At 44.3% G+C, this 20742-nt stretch overlaps 1 protein-coding gene across 3 annotated transcripts in view; it reads right to left on the reverse strand.

Annotated features, from left to right (window-relative positions):
- Positions 1 to 20742, reverse strand: part of CAMK1D (calcium/calmodulin dependent protein kinase ID) — a 372235-nt gene that overhangs the window by 34565 nt on the left and 316928 nt on the right. For all 3 annotated transcript variants that reach the window (XM_008150426.3, XM_028158913.2, XM_028158912.2), the window contains 2 exons: positions 15262 to 15400; positions 8781 to 8907 (listed from right to left, as the gene is read on the reverse strand). In XM_008150426.3, coding sequence (XP_008148648.1) covers positions 8781 to 8907; positions 15262 to 15400 — 266 coding nt within the window. The remainder of the gene's footprint in view (positions 1 to 8780; positions 8908 to 15261; positions 15401 to 20742) is intronic.

Here is a 20742-nt window from a genome sequence, read left to right on the forward strand (position 1 = left end):
TATAAGGATGCAATGCCCAGCTCTAACCAATCTTGTTTCCATTGGCCCCAGTTATAATTCTTTTTTTTAAAGGGAGGTGAGAAAAAATTGTTCCAGAAGACTACTTATAAAAATGGGCATATTCTAATTTTGTCCCTAAGTCTTTGGAGTGTGTAAAACTCCTGCCAACTCCCCCACCTGCTGAGATAGAGCTGAGCGGACTCCAAGGTTAACAGCAGCTCTGTCTTTGAATGAGGTTCTGTCTTCCAAATGGGTTTAAAAGGTCCAACCTGCCACGCAGCCGATGATGTGAGCAAGAAGAGGCCAGCACAGGCGACTTGCTGGCCCATGGCTTAGTCTAAGGTTCATCTGTTTCTCTTGCTGCCTGGCCTCGCCTCCCTGAAGAGGCCAAGGAGAAAGGCCTTTGACTCGGACTTCATGGATGTCACAGTGGGGAGGGAAAGGCCCTAAGAGATGGAAGTCAGTCACGGCCAGAGGGAGTAAAGGCTTCTTTCAATATCACGGCTTTTCCCAAGTGGCTCATGAACGATCCCCAACCCTAAGGGTTGCAGGGGGGGGGGGGGCGGGGGTGTGGGGGGCTGGATTCAAGTTCTCCTCTGCCAGGCAGGCTGGTAAATGTGATGGGGTCTTCACAGGAGGAGTCTGGCAGAGAAGCAGGTGCCTAGCGGGAGCCTGAACTTCCGTGAGAGTGCCTTAACACCCTAAGACTGTCCACGGATGGAGGGCATCACCTCTGTCACCTCAGCCAGCACTGACTCAGAGGACAGAATTACGGTCTGGTTTGTGCCAGTGGACCTCGGAGAACTCATTCTCTTTCCATGCCTCAGTTTCTTGTCTTAAAGGGCACCTGCACTTTTGTCCTGGAGTCAGGCCTTTGTGGAAAAGAGCTCAAATGGAAGCTGTGCTTCCCCTCGTGCTGAGGAATGCCACCAGGGATTGTGTCCAGGGCTAGACACTTGGATCCTAGTGTCCTGTCCCTGAGGCGTGTCCGCAGGGGGTGAGAAGGAACAGCGCCACCCTGCTGTGGCTGTTCTCACAGGGTCAATAAAATTCTTAAGATCACGGAAAATAAAATTCAGGCATACATTTCAGAGGAGAATTGGGCCTCAGTAAGAACCGCATTATAACAAGGAGGTAATATTGAATGTGCTTAGTCAGATCTACTTCCTGTCAATAGTAGAATTTTCATCAGCAGGGATATTACAAACACACACACACACACACACACACAACAAAACAGATCAATGAGAGGCTTCACTGTGAGCATCTTAAAAAGGTGTTGCTTCGCCTGGGTTCAGGATATTGTAACCCACATTTTGGCAAACAGAAATACAGCTGAAACACAGGATCGCTCCTTGCCTGAGGTTTACTTTCAACCCAGAGTTAAGAGTGGAAGTTTCTTAATAGCTCCGTTCTCTCTCGCATCCTGCCCTTGGAGTTGTAATGCACTAAAAATGCTTCACAAAAGAGCAGCTCACTCTGATCTTCCTAGTAGCTCTTGAATTTTACCACAGGCATGAAAAGTCCCCATTAAAGCACCATCCTGGCTTATAATTACCATTCTGATCGGAGCTGGATTACTATTCAAATGCTACCAAAGCCAAACTGTGGCTGGAGGGTGGGGAGTGAGGCTACGGAATGGGAAGGGGGTGGAAAATGGGAGGGCGGCTGGCGTGTGAAAGTGTGGGAGACCTGGAATTCAGTGGGATGAGGAAAGAGAATGTTCTGAGTAAGGCGTTTCTGAACAACGTGGCAACAGAGAATCCTGAGACTCGTCCTGTACAGGTTTTCCCAAGATTCAGCCTCCGCCTTAACCACTGTGACCGCAATGGGAGGACTGCTTTGCACTTCAGCCCATCCTATCTTCTGAAATCTGACAAGAAGCTACACTTCAAAACTAAGAAGACAGGTAGAGTATTCCAATGTTTTGGTTTTTAATCACTAAAAGAAAAATAAAAGAGTAAGTTACAAAAAATACTGTGTTTCCTCCTCTCCATCATAACAAAATGGTAACAGTTTAGAAACTATGAGACTCCATCCCAATATCAAAGATTTCAAGGGGAGCATTAAGAAATTCTAGAAGGATGAGAAATGCTTTAAACGTGTTAGGAGTGAGTGAGTGGAACTGGACGTGTGGAGTGGGGACTCCTCCAAGGCAGGCTTGGGTTACTTTGCCCACGCTCTGAGAGTGAGCTCTGTCCCCATCCATGCTCACTGTGTCAAGGGTAATAAAAGCAGCAGGCTCTACACCCCGCCCCCCGCCCCCCGCCCCGCCCCTCTAACAAATGGGGCCTGGTTACAGCACGGTGTGATAAAGTTCCTAGGCTGGCTGTCACTGAGAAGCTGCAGAGAGAGAAGAGAAAATTCTTATCTGAGTCCTCCGCCCACCTGTCTGTGCCCTGTATGCCAATTTGTCAGTTATATAAAATCCTGTCTCAACACTAACAGTCTGAGAGAATGAGAACAATGATGTAATGCTTATAGCCGGGTACTAACATGTGATATTTAAGTGAACAGATGAAAATCAAGTTCTGTGGGGGAAAACAGCTACACATAAGAGTGAAGGTTAAAGGGAACAGAGGAACCATGAAAAAAGACGAAAGGAACTGCCCTGACTTAGGTTGCTGAAGAGGATGGAAATGGGTGGTGTCAATCAATTTAATCCACGTGTTCTTGTCTGTTCTGAGTGAAGATGGGAACAGAGACAGGCAATATCACTCAATAAGGCTCAATGAAAACCCAAAGTCTCATGTAACTCAGACACAGGACAGAGCAGTGCAGCTTGTGTGCCCCAGCCTCCTCCCCCTTTTCCAAGTGCAATTTCGGTTCCTGAATCTCCTCGCTGGTGAGAGGGCACAGGCTCGCCTGCTGCTGGCAAGACACTTTGTCACTTAATCTATAGGCAAAGGCTTCTTTTAAAATACCTTAATTTTCTTTCTGAAAACAGGAGAACTAGACCCACAGAATCTGAGAAATCACGTGAGTGTGCAAATAGCAGTATCAAGAAATTAGTCAACAGGCTTTCCTCTACCAAACAGGAGTAGGTGTGTCGTCTTTCGTCTCATAATTACTTGACTGAAAGGGTGTTTTCTGTGACTTACTGTTTCTATTCAGGGATTCAGGAGGCCCTGTTTGGATGTTTTAATTAGTGTTTGCAGATCAGTAACTTTCCTAAGTTTCTTAGCTCTGCCTCTCTCCCTTATTGGTGACACCGAGGGGAATGTTCTACCCAACTCAATTACACGGATCTAAATCCAGGTCAATACCACAGTGATGGCCACCATGCTATCCTGACGAGCTGATTTCCACCAGGTGGCCCCATCATTTCCCCTAAATTATCTCCGAGTACTTATGCACGCCCTCTCTCCAAGCCCAATGAGCCTGTTCATTTCTCCCAGACCATACAAGAAGCATGGCTCGGGCCTTCGTTCTCTTGCTGGCCTGCATCTGTAACTCTCCTCATCTTCCCCTGAGTTCTACCCTTCCTTCAAATCCTGCTTCCTCCACAGCTTTCCTCTGGTTGTTCCAGCCCTTGCTGATCTATCTCACCTGTATCTGGGATGTTGCTTCTAAACTATGTCAGTGATTTGACACTGGAAACATGCTTGTGTGGATCTGTGTTGCCCACTTGCCATCCTCCAGAGAAGCTCTCTGTGCTGCCTGTGGTAGGAACTCAACACTTATGGATGGAGAGATGCCCACATCTCCTGCTGAAGTGACAATCTGCAAGGGTCATGGCTCCTTATAAAGGGTGTGTACGATCTGGGCAGCTGCTACGGTGTGTACAATCTCTACAGCAACGGTTCTCAACCTGTGGGTCGCGAGTCGCCTAAGACCATCGGAAAACACAGATATTTACATTACGATTCATAACAGTAGCAAAATTACAGTTATGAAGTAGCAACGAAAATAATTTTATGGTTGGGGGTCACCACAACATGAGGAACTGTATTAAAGGGTCGCGGCATTAGAAAGGTTGAGAACCACTGATCTATACCTACCCGGCCGGCAATCTTATCCAGGTTCCTGGCTTTAATATGCATCCAGAGAACATCAGCTCCCCAAAACAGCCCATCCTCATTACTCATGGATTCCATATATTTTAATTTGCCTACTCGCTAAAATTTACTTCTAGCCCCCAAATCCATACGTGATGCTTTTGTGGTCATTTGTGGACATGAGCAGAGTGGCCAAACCTTTGAGTTGTCCCCGGTGCACATTCCCAGGTGAGGTCAAAAGTGGCAATGCTCTGCCCTCTTGTTTTGGCTCTCACACTGTAAACAAGTATTGTTTTCATGGTCTAATTAGCACCACATTTTCACATTGTTGTGTGTTCTGTTGACTTCACGGTTTCAAATGGGCCCCAATTGTAATGCCAAAGTGCTGGGTAGAGTTCTTAAGCACAGGAAGGCCTGGATGTGCCTTACGGAGAAAACGCATATGTCTGACGAGGTTTGTTCAGGCACGAGTCATGTGCTGTGGGCCATGAGTTCAATGTTAATAAATCAACAATAATATTAAATACGGTGTTGTTGAACAGAAACACACATAAAACAAGGGTACGTATCGATCAGTTGCTGAAAATGTGATCAGAGGCCCACAGGAACCTAACCCTGTCTTTCCCTCAGAGCAGTGGCTCAGTCTTCACTAATTCAGGGTTCACGGGACTTCACAGAACTTAACTGCCATGTGTAACGGGAAGACTGCACGGTTCCACGCTGGATTTCTCTCCAGAACTCCAGACTCATTCATATTCCAGCAGCCTCCTTGACCTTGGAGACTTTAACCAATCAAAACCCAAACCCCTGATAATATTTCTGCAACTTGCTCCTCCCAGGGGCATCTCAATTCAAGGCAACTATGCCACTTCAGGCGCTCACACCAAAAATCCTTGGAATTACCCTGGATTTCTCTTTCAATTTTTCAAATCATGATGATAGCCCTGACTGGTTTGGCTCAGTGGATAAAGCGTCGGCCTGTGGACTCAAGGGTCCCAGGTTTGATTCTGGTCAAGGGCATGTACCTTGGTTGCAGGCACATCCCCAGTAGGGGGTGTGCAGGAGGCAGCTGATCAATGTTTCTCTCTCATCGATGTTTCTAACTCTCTATCCTTCTCCCTTCCTCTCTGTAAAAAACCAATAAAATACATATTTTTAAAAAATCATGATGATACTATCTTCAAATTATATGTGGAATCTGGCAACTTCTCACCACGTCCACTCTGCCAGCTTGTACCTTAGAGGGATCCTGGTAAAAGTCAGATCATGCCATGCCTTCCCTCAGAACTTCTAATAGCTTCCTGCCACCTGAGTAAAAGCCACAATTTTGACAATGACCTGTAGTCCTGGTCTCCACCTGCCCTTCCCATTGCTTCTCTGACTTTATCTCCCCTATTCTCCTCTCTGCTCATTCCATTCTCTATGCCTCAGGGCCTTTGCAGCACCCTTGGAATACTTTTCCTCCAAATAACAGCACAGCCAGCTTCTTCACTTGGGTCAGGTCTTTACCGCATCACCACCGTCTTAGGTGAGAGTTGCCCTCATCACCATAATTAAAACTATAACCACCTACACACACACACACACACACACACACACACACACACACACACACTTGCTCATCTCTTGACTACTTTATTTTTTTCCAGAGTACTTATCACCATCTAAGGTACTAATTAACATGCATAGCTGTTTGCTTATCATCTGTCTCCCTCCCACTCAAATGTAAGTGCCATGAGGGTGGGACCTTTATCTGTTTGTTTTCTTTCTACTGATGTATCCCCAGAGCCTAGAACAGATGGTAGGCACTAAATAAATAATTCTTGAATGGTTGAATAATATAGTGCTTACCATACATTATTCAATGTACCTGGTTGCCCTCTGTCTCTCACAGTAATACTGACTGTGAATAAATATGTCTTATTCATATTTGTATTCCTAACACCAAACCACTGTGCAGGGTGCATAATAGGAATTCAATAAATGTAGGCTGAATGAATACAAAGGGAGGAGAGGAAGGAAAAAATTGCTGATTTTCAGAACCTTGGGGCTTTTAGTTAGTCAACAAGTATCGGTGCCAAGATGAATAAGACACAGTCCCTGCTCTAGAAAAACCCACAGCATGGTGGGGAGGGACACAAATGAAAATGAACCCTGAGGCAGTGTAATCAGAGCCATGATGAGAAAGAGTCAGGAAAAGAAACGGGATGACAAAGGAGAGATGGGTGTTGAGAAAGCAATCACAAGGAGGTCACATGTAAGCAGGGCTTTGCATAGGAGTTTGCCATGTAGACTGCAGGGGACGAAACACAGCCCACTGCCTGAGGTCTGTCTACATAGACAGGAGCCTCCCTATCTGTGCCCTTCCTCGTTCTAAAAGGTCTTCTAGGAGTCTCAGTGCTTAAACATGAAGAAACAGAATTGCTGTATTCCCACAATTCTCCTCTTCCCCTCCCCACTCACAGAGAACTTGATATCGGATGAGAGGATTACCGGAGGGCTCCACTTGCCTCCATTTCGGGTAGTAGGAATAAGGGCCACATCTAAACATTGTTCCCAGTTCCCAGACTCATCAGCATCTGACATCTAAACAGAACCAGACCAGACAATGGCAGCCACTTAGAGACCCAGAGAAACTGCCCTTCCGTGGGCTCTGCCAAGATGCAAAGAAGCAAAAGCCAATTTAGAAAGTGCTAAAGCTTTCCAACATCGGAGCCAAATATGAGAGCAGTGTGATGCATATGTAAATATGGACATTCTTTGTCAGAACATTAAATCATAGCCCCAGAGCTGACTTCCCAAAAGGGGACACTGGGCAGCCACCACACCTTCTGCAGCTTCTTGGCTCAGAGTGCCTGGGCACCAGCCTGATGAAGAAGCAGAGCCACCTGGCAAGGGCCCTGGACACCATGAGCTCATAGACCTTCTCATTTTCTAATGTCTGTGGTCGGAACTTTCTTCCTCCCCATCTTCTCAGAGAAATGAGAATAAGCTTGTCCATTTGTTTCGATTAGCTACTTGCCTGATGGCTTGGACTGAGCTGGAGAAATTCCACACGCACACCACACATGCTCACATGTCTGCCCACCGCCCCATCCAGGCATACACATGCATTTACACATGTGACACAGCCACAACTTCCAGTGTCCCCGACAAGGTCCAGCCTATTCCTGCAACTATCACTTTATTCTCCTAGAACGGAGACGGCTCACTATGCCATTATCTCCATCAAGGCCCATGCTGGCCTCTTAAGTAGGATCAGAACAATCTGTTCTCTGTCTAGTGCATGCACCCAACCCAGGGACACAATCCCCACCTGCACCAGTCAAGAGCCAAGCAGCACTGAGCACACCTTCTCGTCATTCCCACCGCCTTTATCCCTTCCTTCTAAACCTCCTTGTCCCTCATGTTATTCCCTCAGCCTGCTCTTTTCTCCTCTCTGGTGAGTTCCTTTAAAAATGCAATAGCTCTGACATAACAGCCATTATTATGCAAATACTTGTAAGGCGGGGCCCTGGAGTTTCCCACAAGCTCTAGGCCCCCAGGCCCAGTGAGGCCTATTTTCCTCAGCCTCTGAGATAAGACCCTGTGGTGCTACCAAAGACAAACAGGAAGGATGTTGGTTGTATAATATTCCCTCCTCTCTTCCAGGGCAGGTTTCCTGTTCTCATTAAGAAAGACCATCATGGTTTGCATAGGATTTCAGCCTTAAACTCCATTTTCTAAAAGTCTTTTCCAACCTCAATTTTAACTATTTTCAGACATTCTAGCCTGTACACTCTCCCTGGGCTTTTTCCCACTTAGGGCTTTTGCACACGCTGATGCCTCTACCTGGAATGTTATGTCCCCTAAATTCCCATGGCTGGCTGCCCAAGTCTCCTCCCCATCCCCTTAACCCAATTCCAATCCCTCTGTACCCTTGTTATTCTATCACATGCCCGTTTTATTTTCTTTTATTCGTAGCACTTACCATGATCTGAAACAACCCTGTTCATTTGTTTGTTTCTTTGTCTACTGTCCGTTGCTCCCAACTACAATGCAAGCTGCATGAGGACAGGCTCATTCACTGCCATCACCCCAGTGCCTAGAACAGCATCTGATACATAGCAGGCACTTTAATATACATTTGCTAAATGAATAAATATATTCCTGTAAATGAAAGTCTCAAAAACTTCACAAAGAGTTCCAATAGCTTTTCTCCGGGTCCCAGAAGACAGAAGGTGAATCTGAGGGCTCAGGTGTTCCTATCTGTCAGTAGCCTCCTCAGCATCCCCAAGTTTAGTACAACAAAACTGGGCTTCTCATTTTAAGGAAAACTTTCATTCTTGGTTTCTCCGGTGCAGATCAAGACTGGCAAATTCGAGAGAGTGACTTCATTAAGGTTCCAACCAGAGTCCTCCTATCCACATTTTGCTCCCAGCTGCTTCTAACTCAACATTCTAAATGTTTTATTTGTGCCTGCACCTTATTGTTAACTCAGCATCTCACTGTAAAGCATTTGAAAACATAAACACATGAACATTTCTGGTATTAGAATCTGGGAATCCATCCAAATCAATTCCTGGCCTCCAGTCAGGCCCTCACCCAAATCAAACAGGATTTCTCCCCAACTCTTAAAAGGTTTCATGCGGAATCCCTTCCCTTCCAGCTCCTTCCAGTGTCTCTCCCTCTTTTTATTCTTCCCTCAAGGGAAATGCAGGCAGCTGTGATCATGTGCCAGCCTCAAATGCTTAAGAAGACTGATGAGGGTGACACGCAAAGACACACACACACTGTCCTCACCAACGTAACCGGGGGTCCCACAGGCCGTGGACATCACGTCTCCTTTGCCCTCCATCTTTGACAATCCAAAGTCACTGATCATTATTTTGGACTCCTCATCTTGACTGTAGTACAAGAGATTTTCAGGCTAAAAAGAAAATAAGAAAAGTATTTACAAACTGTGTTTAGAGCAGATTAATTGTGAACTCACCAAACCACAAAATCTATTCACTATTCAAAAATATACTTGACCTTTAGATGTAGTGAATGCATTAAGAAAAGTGGTCTTTAATGAAGCACTGGAAAGGGCACTTACTGGTTTTCAATAAATGTTAGTCCTTGTCCCATTATTAGTATTTTCCCTACTTAAAAACATTAACCCCGTTTGGAGGCAATCCAGTGAAAACAAGAAGGTAAGCAGAGCTGCCATGCCAGAGGGACTGCCCTGCAGGGCTTATGCCTCAGACCTTGGGATGGTACCAACAGGGCAAAATAACCTCTGGACTGGGCCCAAGGAAACGTTTCCCAAAAGCACTGTATACAACAATAACAAGAAAGCAGTTCTTATGACTAATGGACTGAAAATTAAAAACACTATTTAGAATGAACATCCCTAAGTTATGTTACCTGCACCAACAGAGACACCTTCCTTCTGCTGATAGAGTTGTTCCCCTTCCCTAGCCTTTGTCTCCCAATCAGAACACGATCTGGGCTTCTGCCTGGATTAATGATACCCAGATATTCTCGTTGGTCTCAAATAAACACGCATGGCCTCTCCCTCTGAAAGGCCTATTTTTATATTAGCATTAGGATGCTGGGGCTCTCAGACTTGTCGGTTCATTTCCTGGGTTAGGAGAAAGGGGAGACCCAGAAATAAAAATCACTTTGCAGATGCTATTTTGTTCTTTTACCAGACCCTTGTTAGCAATCTTTCTCTAACCCATGGGTCGCTCCCCCCCTTAAACCCCCCCCCCATCCTGGGCAATGCCCACCCGCCCACCCATCCCCTAGTTCTGGCAGATGTGCTCACTTTCCCCTTTCCTGAGCCAGCTGACACCTGCTTGTCCTGCTCCCTGGCCAGCAGAGGAATGTCACCAGGAAATGAATGGGAGTTGGAAGATCCAGCACTTTCCAGCCATGTGTCCTGAAGTACCCCGAGCTGCTGTTTGCCTTACTATACAACAGGAGTTGCAAGGAGGAGACAATGAAGCCTCATTTGCATAGCATAGCATTTTGAGTAAAATCCAGGAATCTCCAGGTTCCTGGCAAAGAACGGGGGCAGGACTTGTGGAGACTGAGGGAGGTGTGTCAGCCTCAGAGCGGTCCCTGCACTGCCAGGTTGAGACCCTGAACACAGGGGCACTCACTTTTTTTTGGGTCTATTCTGGAAAAGTTCAATTAATGATGTTGTCACTTAGGGAGATAATGTCAAGGACTGACACCTCTGCTGTCATCCAGGTATGTCCCTCCACCCAGAAAACTCTGGAACTATTCCAACTGAAACATAATCATGTCCCTCATTTGTAGCAAACCTTAAGGGAATGCAGCAGAAGAGTCTGCATTGAGGAACTCACTTGCCCATACATACCATTTCAGATCTGGGTTTCCTCCCAACCCCAGGAGTGAGGCAATATTCTCTCTTGTCAGTGGTTTGTGGTGAATATTTGGTTCCCAAGCATTACATTTTAGGAACTACTGTTTTGTAGAGTGACTTGACTATATAGAAAAGTGGTTCTCAGCCTAGTTGTGCAGCAGATCAGCGGTGAGGGTACTAAATGGCTGGGGATACTGTTCTTCGGTGGATGTGCGGTTGGCCCAGGCCTCTGGATTTTAGAATTCCTTTAGGGGAGGGGGATTCTGAGGTGCAATCGCTGCTGTGGAGAAATTGTGAGACCTGACCAAGACTCTTTTCTTGACCAAACCTTAGTCAGTCTCGTCTGAGCCTTCTTCTTGACCAGACCTCGACCTTGGCCTTCTGTGTCCCTCCTTGTCCTTGCTGGGCCTGCATAGCCCAGTCTTGCCAGAATCCTGCTAAGTCAGTTCAGAGAGAATCCCTCGCTCTTGATATCTGGTCAAGTTCTTCATCCCCAACCTTTGATGTTGTTAAAAAAATTGTCCAGACACCTGTTAACGATGGTTAGGAAGACTATTCAGGGGGATTACTGCAGTGGGGTTTGCAGTAGGGGAGAGGGACTGACCTCAACCCTGACTACAATAAGGACAAGTGGAGATTTACAGCCAAAGGACAGGGTAGGGGTCAGTGGACAAAAAGTGACTAAGATGCAACATCCAGGATAAGGGGGACTCTGGCTGCGGGGTGGTTGGATATGGAGGGCAGGGAGCAAGGCATCTGATGAGATATGAAGGGTGGGGATTTCTGCTAAGCCACCAGGATTTTCCCTAAGACTGAACTAAGTGGGCAGAACCAATGGACTCAGGGTAAACCCCGGTCAGCGCCTAGTCAGAAAGAAGGCTCAGGGGTGTCCACTCAAGTTTGGTCAGTCTTCTTTGTCTGTCAGTGTGTAAGCGTTTGGCCTGCCTTTAGCAAGAATCCCCCTACCCTTGATGTCTCCTCTTAGTAACTGTCCATCCATGACCCCTCACTCTGCTCAATCGCATAAGTATCGCCCCTCCCCACCCAACTCCCCTTGCTGAATTTGGAGTTTAGTTGGATTCTTTTCCCTATTTTGATACTGGAATATCCTCTTGCACCAGTTTTGAATAAAATCTTCCTTACCATTTAACAAGGGTCAGAACACTTTTTTTTCTTTAACAGAACCCCAATTTTTTCCCCTCTATCCTTTACACAAAATAATAACATAAAAAGAAATGGCATTGACCAGTCACCGCGACATTAATTCTATGGGTAAATATGAGGTCAGAAGAAAGTCAGTGTATGATGTGGATATGCATTTTAAGAGAATAAAGTGGGCCAATCAATAGTCAAAATAAGAATAATGCTTAGAAAGTAGGGGCAATGATCTAATAAAAAGTGCATGTGGTTCTTCATGTTCTCTCTGTGCTTAGGGGTTACTCTTTGATGAACAGTAAGGATTCATCTGGGTGCAGAGAGAAGCTTTCTGTTTTTAAGTTCCTTAGTTACAATCTTTCTTGTCCCAGCACTTGTGCAGCCGTAAAGTCAGTGAGCTCCTGCTCCTGAACCAGGCTTCGTCCAGGTGGGAGATTACCAAAGGGCCCAAAATCTTCTTAAACATTCCTCCTACAGAAGACTCACTTGGGTCAAGGAAGTGCTCTTTTGAAAGACAATTATCCCTAAGAAGGATTCAATGAACTGGTCATTCACAGTTAAGATCAATATCATAATTGGCTCAAGACTAGTAAAGACAATAGGGATTTTTGTTGGGGGGACAGGGAAGAAAGCAGGAGAGAGGACAGACTCCAGGATAGTCTGGATGGAGGCCCCCGTGGGCATTAGGAGGGCTGTGGGAGTGGGGTATGGGAGATGAGGAGATCTCTCAATTATTCCTGAGGTCCTTAGGAGGCTCAGGACACACCTGAAAAATCAGCTTACTATATTTTATAGCATATTTGCAAGACAATTGGTGGCCAATTGTCAAGCCAACCCTTTAATATTCACTTGACAAGCTATTAAAATATCTGAGTCAACACTTCCTGTAAAGTTAATGTTACACATAATCAACCATCTTCCTAATTCAATATGATGATTCTCAACTGGGGCCAAGTGTGCACCCTAGGGGACAGTTGGCAATGCTTAGAGGCATTTTTGGTTGTCACAACTCCAGGAGTGGTACTGGCATCTGGTCGATAGAGGCCGAGAGTGCTGCTACACATCCTACAATGCACAGGACAGCCCCACCACAAGGAATGATCCAGGTCCCTGTGTCACTAGTGCAGGGCTGAGAAGCCCTACCCTAATCTGAGGAGGCAGTAGTGGGCATTTCCTGTCTCAGTCCCTTATTTTGAAAAAAGAACAACTGATTGTATCTAGTAGTGTTCTGGAGCAAGAAGATACAAGAATACCTTTCTGGAGGAAGGAGAAAGTATATTTAAATGTGAGGTGGGGAAATATCTCAGAATATTCCGTAGTTGTTTTTTTCTTTTTAGTTTTTTTTTTTAAATCCTCACCTGAAGATTTTTTTGTTTGTTTGTTTGTTTTTGTTGTTGTTGTTTTCAGAGAGAGAGGAAGGGGGAGATTTAGAGAAACATCGATGTGAGAGAGAAACATTGATCAGTTGCCTTCCATATGTGCCCTGACTGGGGATGGAACCTGCAATCTTTTGGTGTACAGGATGATGCTCCAACCAACTGAGCCACCTGGCCAAAGCTGTGCCTTAGTTTTAAATTAACCTGATCATCTTCTCCATTGCTGCAGCCTAAATAATATAGCTTGTTTTTTCTCAGATGTTTATGAAAATTTAACATTAACTTCCTCCAGATAGATCAAACTCCTTCATGTTGTTGAAAAGAGATCACAAAAAGGCCCAAAGATAGCAATGTTCCTTCCACAATTATAAGCCTAGTAGGTGATCCTAAAGTTCCAAGTATTTTACCAAAGTGTTACGTGGGAAGTGAAAAATAATATCTCCCATACAGCCAATCTGCCTTACTAAGGGGGAAATAAACATTGCCCCTCTGGGAAATGCCTTCCCTGCTTAGAAATTATTTCTATTAAGTATAGTCAACCAGCCCATCACATCACATCTTCATAGTCGCCACACTAACTTGTTCAGAGATGGCTGCCTGCTGTGTACTGGAAGCATGGATTCTGTTCGGTGAGGGCATAAGAGAGCAGAGAAAGCACTGCTGACTGGTATAGAAGTGCCAGCTAAGTCATCATCTTCTCTATCTAGCTCCTACTTAGCCCTCTAAAGGATCTCCAGGTCCTAAGATTAGCTCATAGTGCTCAGAGCCCATTTCACCTGTCTAGGAGCCTGCAAAGGCCCTGGCTAGTTTGGTCAGTGGTTAGAGAGTCAGTCTGTGCATGGAAGGGTCTTAGGTTTAATTCCCCATCAGGGGCACGCACATACGATCAGGGTTGCAGGTTCGATCCCTGGCTCTGGTCAGGGTGCTTGCGGGAGGCAACCAATTGATGTGTCTCTCTCACACTGATGTTTCTCTCCCAACTGTCCCCACCCCCATTCCTTCCTTCCACTCTCTCTAAAAAAGCAATGGAAAAAATATCCTTGGGTGAGGATTAACAACAACAACAACAACAACAAAAAAAAAAAGCAGAAGAAGAAGAAGAAGAAGAAGAAGAAGCCTGCAAAGGGTGACAGGTAAGAACTTGATCAACATTCCTAAATACTCTCATCCAGTGGTTTTCCAAGAGTGGTTCTCAAGCCAACATTAGTATCACCTAGACTCTCCTTACAAATGCAAGTTCTCCGGCCCCACTGCAAACCTACAGAGGCAGAATGTCTGGAGTGGGGCCAACAATCTGTGTTTTTCCAAGCCCTCCAGATGATTCTGATACAGACTGCCGTTTGGGAGCCACTAGCCTAGTCAATGGAAAATGATAACATGGAGAGAAGAAGAGAAAACTTTTCAGAGAGTGCTTATGAAAGGAAAAGCTACACCATTTTATACCTTGACTCCTGGTACCAGATAATGGGAGATATTGAAATTCCATTTTCACTCCTGCTTAGAATTTATTCTTTAAATTGGTTTAGATTTCCAATAGCCGTGTATATGGCTTCAGTATAATATAATCCCTGTGTTTATGATATGAGTGGTGGGCATGCATGCTGGGGTGGATTTTCTACCTGGAAGGGTGCAGTGAGCGCTGGGGGTTAGACCTGGAACTGCTGTAGATGAAGCCACATTACAGCTTTGGGTCAACAATGCTAACTGTACTGTTCCTCAAAATGATATGTTCGTTATCTGCCCTTTGGTATTGACATAGACCTGGGGAGGAATGTATTTCCAAGGTGCCCAAATATGGCCCAGGTCCTTCAGTGCTATTGAGTGAAGGGTAAGGATGCCAAAGCCCCACAAGGAAATGATGAGAAAGGAACCCAGGACATTATAGAGGCTGTAATTGTAGTTCATTTAAGCTATCTTTCCTGATAACCTTCCATTTCCCTTCTCTTTCACCTCCTGCTCTCTACCCACTCTCTCCTTTTTTTTTCTCTTCATATAGCATGTTGTGCTGAAACAGAGATGCAATAAGGAGAAGACTGGGGAACTGCACTGGAAGAAGGGTCTTTGTGTCCTGTACATCTTGAACAAAATTACCTTTTAGATAAACTTCAATCAATACATAACGTTACCTCTTGGTTGCCCTTTGGCAGCATGACTATAAAGTCTCCCAGGCAATGGCCAGCCCCACTCACCTTCATCCTTCTTCAAGCTACTTCTGAGTCACAAAGGCCCAGATGACTAACAGTACATAAATGCCCACCATTATTCCACCCATATCTCCATCAAGGCAACCCCATCCCTCTTCTGGAACCAATCCTCTTGGACAGGTGCATTATGAGCTGGAGAGCAGCTGAAGGATGTTGCTAAGCGATGGCCTCACCTTGAGGTCCCTGTGGACGATGCCCATTCTATGGAGATAGTAGACAGCATCCAAGACCTGGCGGATCAGAGTGCTAGCATCTTTCTCTGTGTAAAATCCCTTCTCCACTATTCGATCAAACAACTCTCCACCGGACACACTGTTAAAAAAAAGAAAAAAAAAGAACAAATGAGAAGTTTGAGAGGATCTGTTGGATTATTCAGGGACAACCATGAATAAAGGCTTTCAATGTGGTAAAAGACCCAAATTTTATTTCATAAATGAATCCATTTTCAGAGTTAGATTTTGTCCCATCTATTCCTCAGAAGCTCTACCAAGGAAGTGTTTCTATGTTATGGTGGTACAAATGTCCAGAGTGAAATAAATGAAATGAAAATAAGCCAGGGCCCACAGACTAGTCAGGCTTGGCAGGTCTCTCCTGGCCTCTGCCTCCTTGCTGCTGTGACAATGTAAATTCAGGATAACTTTCGGAAATGTCAGCATCATCAGATACAGGGAGATGATGCTGGCTAAGATGTCTCCTTCACACAGACAGTATCCTTAAGGGACCCAGGTGGGGGTGCTGTAGGCAAAGCATGGGGCAGCCAACAGGATGTCTGGGCTTTTGACTGAGTTATGCTCATAATATGCTGAGTGCATGAGCATTCCTTGAGTCTTTAAACCTCAGTCTTTTTATCTGTAAAATGAGGGTGTTAATCTAGTCAACTATTTCCAACAGAGGTTAGGGGGATGTTCTCAGAGGCTGGTATCAGAGCCTGAAAGCCACATGTGATTTACCAAAAAAAAGGGGAGGGGGAGAAAATTATATTCTACTAGAGGCCTAGTGCACGAAATTTGTGCATGGGGGAGGTCCCTCAGCCCGGCCTGCATCCTCTTGCAATCCGGGACCCCTTGGGGGATGTCCAACTGCACAGGGATCGGGCCTAAACAGGCAGTCGGACATCCCTCTTGCAATCCGGGACCACTGGTTCCTAACCGCTTACCTGCCTGCCTGCCTGATCGCCCCTAACCACTCTGCCTGTCTGCCTGCCTGATGCCCCTAATTGCTTGCCTGCCTGCCTGATCACCCCTAACCACTCTGCTTGCCTGCCTGATGCCCCTAACCACTTGCCTGCCTGCCTGATCACCCCTAACCACTCTGCCTGCCTGCCTGCTTGATGCTCCTAACTGCTTGCCTGTCTGCCTGATCACCCCTAACCACTCTGCCTGCCTGCCTGATCACCCCTAACCACTCGCCTGCCTGCCTGATTACCCCTAACTGCTCACCTGCCTGCCTGATTTCCCCTAACTGCCTCTGCATCAGCCCCTGCCACTGCGGCTTCATCCTGAAGGACATCCTAAATAACGTCTAGAAGGTCGTTTGGCTGTCCAGTCTAATTAGCATATTATGCTTTTATTATTATAGATTAAATTGCTTTGTTTAGTTTCCCCTCCCACCCTTTGGTGATAATATTTTATGTTAATTTGCTTTGAATTTCAGATTGCATTAAATATTTTTTTTCATATTATTAAAGATCTGGGGGAGTGGGTAGGGGCTGGGAGGATGGGGTAAAGAGGGGTAAACGGGAGACTTCTCTAATACTGTCAACAATAAAAACTATCCATTAAAAAAAGAGAGGCCTAGACAAAGAAAGGCCTTTTTGAAAAAGGTAAAAAAGCCTGGTGAACAACTTCTATAGACCCTTTCATTTTGATATTTGATGCTACTCTGAGTTTAACAATTCTGAGTTATACAATTCTGCATAGTTTAACAGAACTATACAATTCTGAATAGAAACAAATCAACTAACATCTTAGCCTTCCAGTTCTTAGAATATATACTTCGCTAAGAAAACAGTACTTCTTTCAAATAATTAAGCCATCTTAGAAATTAGCTTCAAGGGTTTTATTAACACTATTTTTTTCTATAAAAAAAAAGAAACAAATTTTCCAAAATCAAAATGAAAAAGAGATTTATTTGAAATATTAAGGGCATAAATATTAAGTTTCATAAATAACTTCTACAGCTTTAATAGAGTAAAGGCATGCTCTGGCCACACACCACACACACATTCACAAACACTCAAGGCTATGATTCATTTTCTACAAGTCATGGCCATTAATGTGTAATAACTAAACCACAGATACCTAAACACAATTGCAGCTGTAAAGGCCTATGTGTTATCTAGGGTCATTCCAAGAGATATTGTACTTGAATAATGTCTTGTTTCCAAAGCAAACTAAGCAATCTAGATAAGAAAGGGAAGATGCTCAGGAGAAATAAAAAGCAATCAAAAGAGTGAAAAAAAATTGAAACAACTGGGGAGAAACTACATTTTGGTGATTATATTGTTTAAATAATCCCTCCTTGGGTAAACCAAAATCCCAAAATGTCCCCTCTTGGCAACTGACACCATGTCTCGCCAGTCTTCATTTTTTCTAGAACCTTTTTCCAATGAGTTTCTGCAGAGCTTGAGGATGTAGGGCAGGAGATGTACTGCTGCCAGGGGCAGGGTGACTGGATACATTCACTTGACTTAATCACTTATTTGACTATTCATTCAACATTATATGCCAGCTACTGTGCATGGTTGGTGCCAATGAAGGCAGCATTAGCTATGAAGAAGGAAAGTCTATTTTGACTGTGCGCCTCCTCATTCTCTAACATCAGGTCACCCAATAATGGCATGGCGTACGAGTGTTCCAGTGCTTTCTTATCACTCGTATGCCTGCTACTCACTCCTCTGTTCTGAAAGCTGCTGGAGGACCTCAGGGAAGATTGTTGACCCTTTCCTCATCCGACCCCATCCTTAGTACTGCATGGCCCACACTGCCAGGTCATCTCCCTCCCTCAAAACTGATCTTTCCTGCTTCCCATTCTCTCAAAGTTCCCTTTTCTGCTATGTAATCTATAAGGTGTTAATATATTCTAGTGCATAATAATATTTACACATTGTAATAAGGCAGCAATACAGTAAGAATTGGAGCTTCAGAGTTGAAGTGTAAGATTCTGCTGCAGTATATATTGTCACAGAGTCCCAATTCTCTGCACATTTGCTATTTCCCTTATTAAATTTCAAATTGTACCAGATCTTTATTTTTCTGAACATTGCTCAGAAAAACATTTGTTTCCTTGGAAACCAAGGCACTGGGAAAATGTTTTAAAAATTGCCAATAAAAAAATGTAACAAGTACTAATAAAAATACCTTAAATTTGCAAATCACTTTATGCAAAACACTTTATGTAAATCACTTTATGCTATTTATGGTAAAGGCCTGAATGTTTATCTCCTTGAAAATTCATGTGTTAAAGCCCTAACTCCTAAAATGATGGTATTTAGAGGTGGGGTCCTTTGGGGGTGATTAGGTTTAGATTAAGTCATGAGGATGGGGCCCCCATGATGGGATTAGTGACCTTATAAGAAGAGGAAGAGAGACCAGTACTCTCTCTCTCTCTACTATGTGAGGACACAGTGAGAAGGTGGTTGCTTGCAAGCCAGGGAGAGAGCCTTTAATAGGAACCAAATCTGCCAGCACCTCAATCTTGGACTTCCAAGACTCCAGAACTGTGAGAAGTACATTTCTATTGTTTAAGGCACCCAGCCTCTGGTATTTTGTTAAGGCAGCCTAAGCTAACTAGACAACCACTCATTTTCAAAACCACTTGTGAACAACCAGAATCCCAGAATCACTAATGAGGAAATAAGTTTGGACTTATGGTGAAGGGTATGTCTCATTTCTAGGCCTAGAGACCATGGTTGGTTGGCTGCTGATCTGAAATACAGGTTACTCTCTAATCCTTCTATGGCAAGCTTCTTGTGTGCATGGAGTCCTCAATTAAAAATAAAGCAAAGCATCAGAATCCAGTTAGAAGGATCAGGGACCTGGTGATAGAGAAAAAGAACTAGAACCATAATAAAGTATCAATGAATTAAATGAATGGATGTAGCTATTGGAAGAGGGGCTTAGCTGTGGGGGATGAAGATGTGGAAAGATAAACTAGCTACCAAAGATTAAGAAGGGAAAAGACAAAGACATGACTGAAAAATGCTCTACTCTTATCAATTCAAACTTGGACATTGATTTAGAACAACCTGCCTTTGCAAACCATTTTGTTCTTTACATGCACTTGAACTTCCCCATCTAACTTTAATAGGTATCATCTTCTTACTTTAAAAGTTACTGCCAAGTTTAACTTAAAATATTTTATGTCTTATAAAAATATCATCCACACATTCACTACAAGATTGTCCTTGTGCCAATAATGAAAACCGGGGTCCAAAATCTACTTATCTAGAAATTAGATATAATAAAATAAAACGAGGACTGAAGGAAACCAGCATATGTCACCCCAAAATATGCCTCTTTGGCATAAAAATTATTCTGAGCTAAAGACAATTATGAAGCAGAGAAAGCTCCCCGCCGCCACCACCACTTGTCTAAAGGCAATAAATAAATTGCCTTTGTATTGGAGACAGACTTTTACCAGCCCAGAGTCAAAACCAGAAAAACTGGCAAACAAACCTTCTTAACTCATCATTATCTTCCTAGTTACTTCTTCATCAGTTACTACCCCTGCTCCAAATCCCTTTGTCTTCTCAATTCTTCACAAATGTATTGTCTGTAAGGTATAAAGCTGCCTGCTCTAGTCACTTCTTCAGGTCTTCATTCTCTTGTGAAGGCTCCCAAGTACATGTAAAAACTCAATATAATGTGTATACTTTTCTCCTGTTAATATGTCTTTGTCAGCTTAACCTTTGCACTCGCTTGCTTTTTTCTCGATTCCTGCTACCGATGCTAACCGTGTCGAGTCACACTCGACATCCGAGTGCAAAGGTTAATTTTCAGACCCCGCCAAGGACCTTAAATGGGTTGAGTAAAATGTAAAATGTTTTGCTCCCCTACAGGGCCAAACAGTACAGTACTGTGCTGTTACTTTCAGAAAGAATAGTCTGAGAATTATTAGCAGTGATGCTGGGATAATAAAAAAGCAGTGTTACAGCAAACATGCCTTGAAATTCACAAAGGCTCAGATAACCAGGCCGCTAAAGAGTAATAGAACCGGGTGACACGAATGCAAGAGCAATGTGGTCTTAATGTGCCCCAGAGCTAGGCTGGTTATAAATGTGTGTTTGCTAAGAACCATCTTCCCTATTTGCATTTATTTAGTCCTAAGGGGAAGGTACTCTTGAAATATGCAGGTTGTGATTAAGAGAGGTTACAAGCAAAGCATTTTTCAAATGTGAAACCTCAAGGCCCAGATCACAGATATGTACATTTTTTTCACCCAGCCCATAGAGAGAAATAATCTATCTCCTCAGTCTTCCCCTCAATCAAGTCCCAACTTGGCAGCCCTGGGATCTCCCTCCTCCCATGCAGGGCAGTGGCCCTGCCTGTCTCCCAGGCTCCTACCCTTAATCCTCATTACTTCATTTGGCTTTGGCATCCGTACACTCTGCTCCTGGGAGGACGCCCCATCCACTCTGGGAAGATTAAAGCTTT

This window comes from Eptesicus fuscus, chromosome 5 (assembly GCF_027574615.1).
Source record: "Eptesicus fuscus isolate TK198812 chromosome 5, DD_ASM_mEF_20220401, whole genome shotgun sequence".
In the NCBI taxonomy this organism is placed as follows: Eukaryota; Metazoa; Chordata; class Mammalia; order Chiroptera; family Vespertilionidae; genus Eptesicus; species Eptesicus fuscus.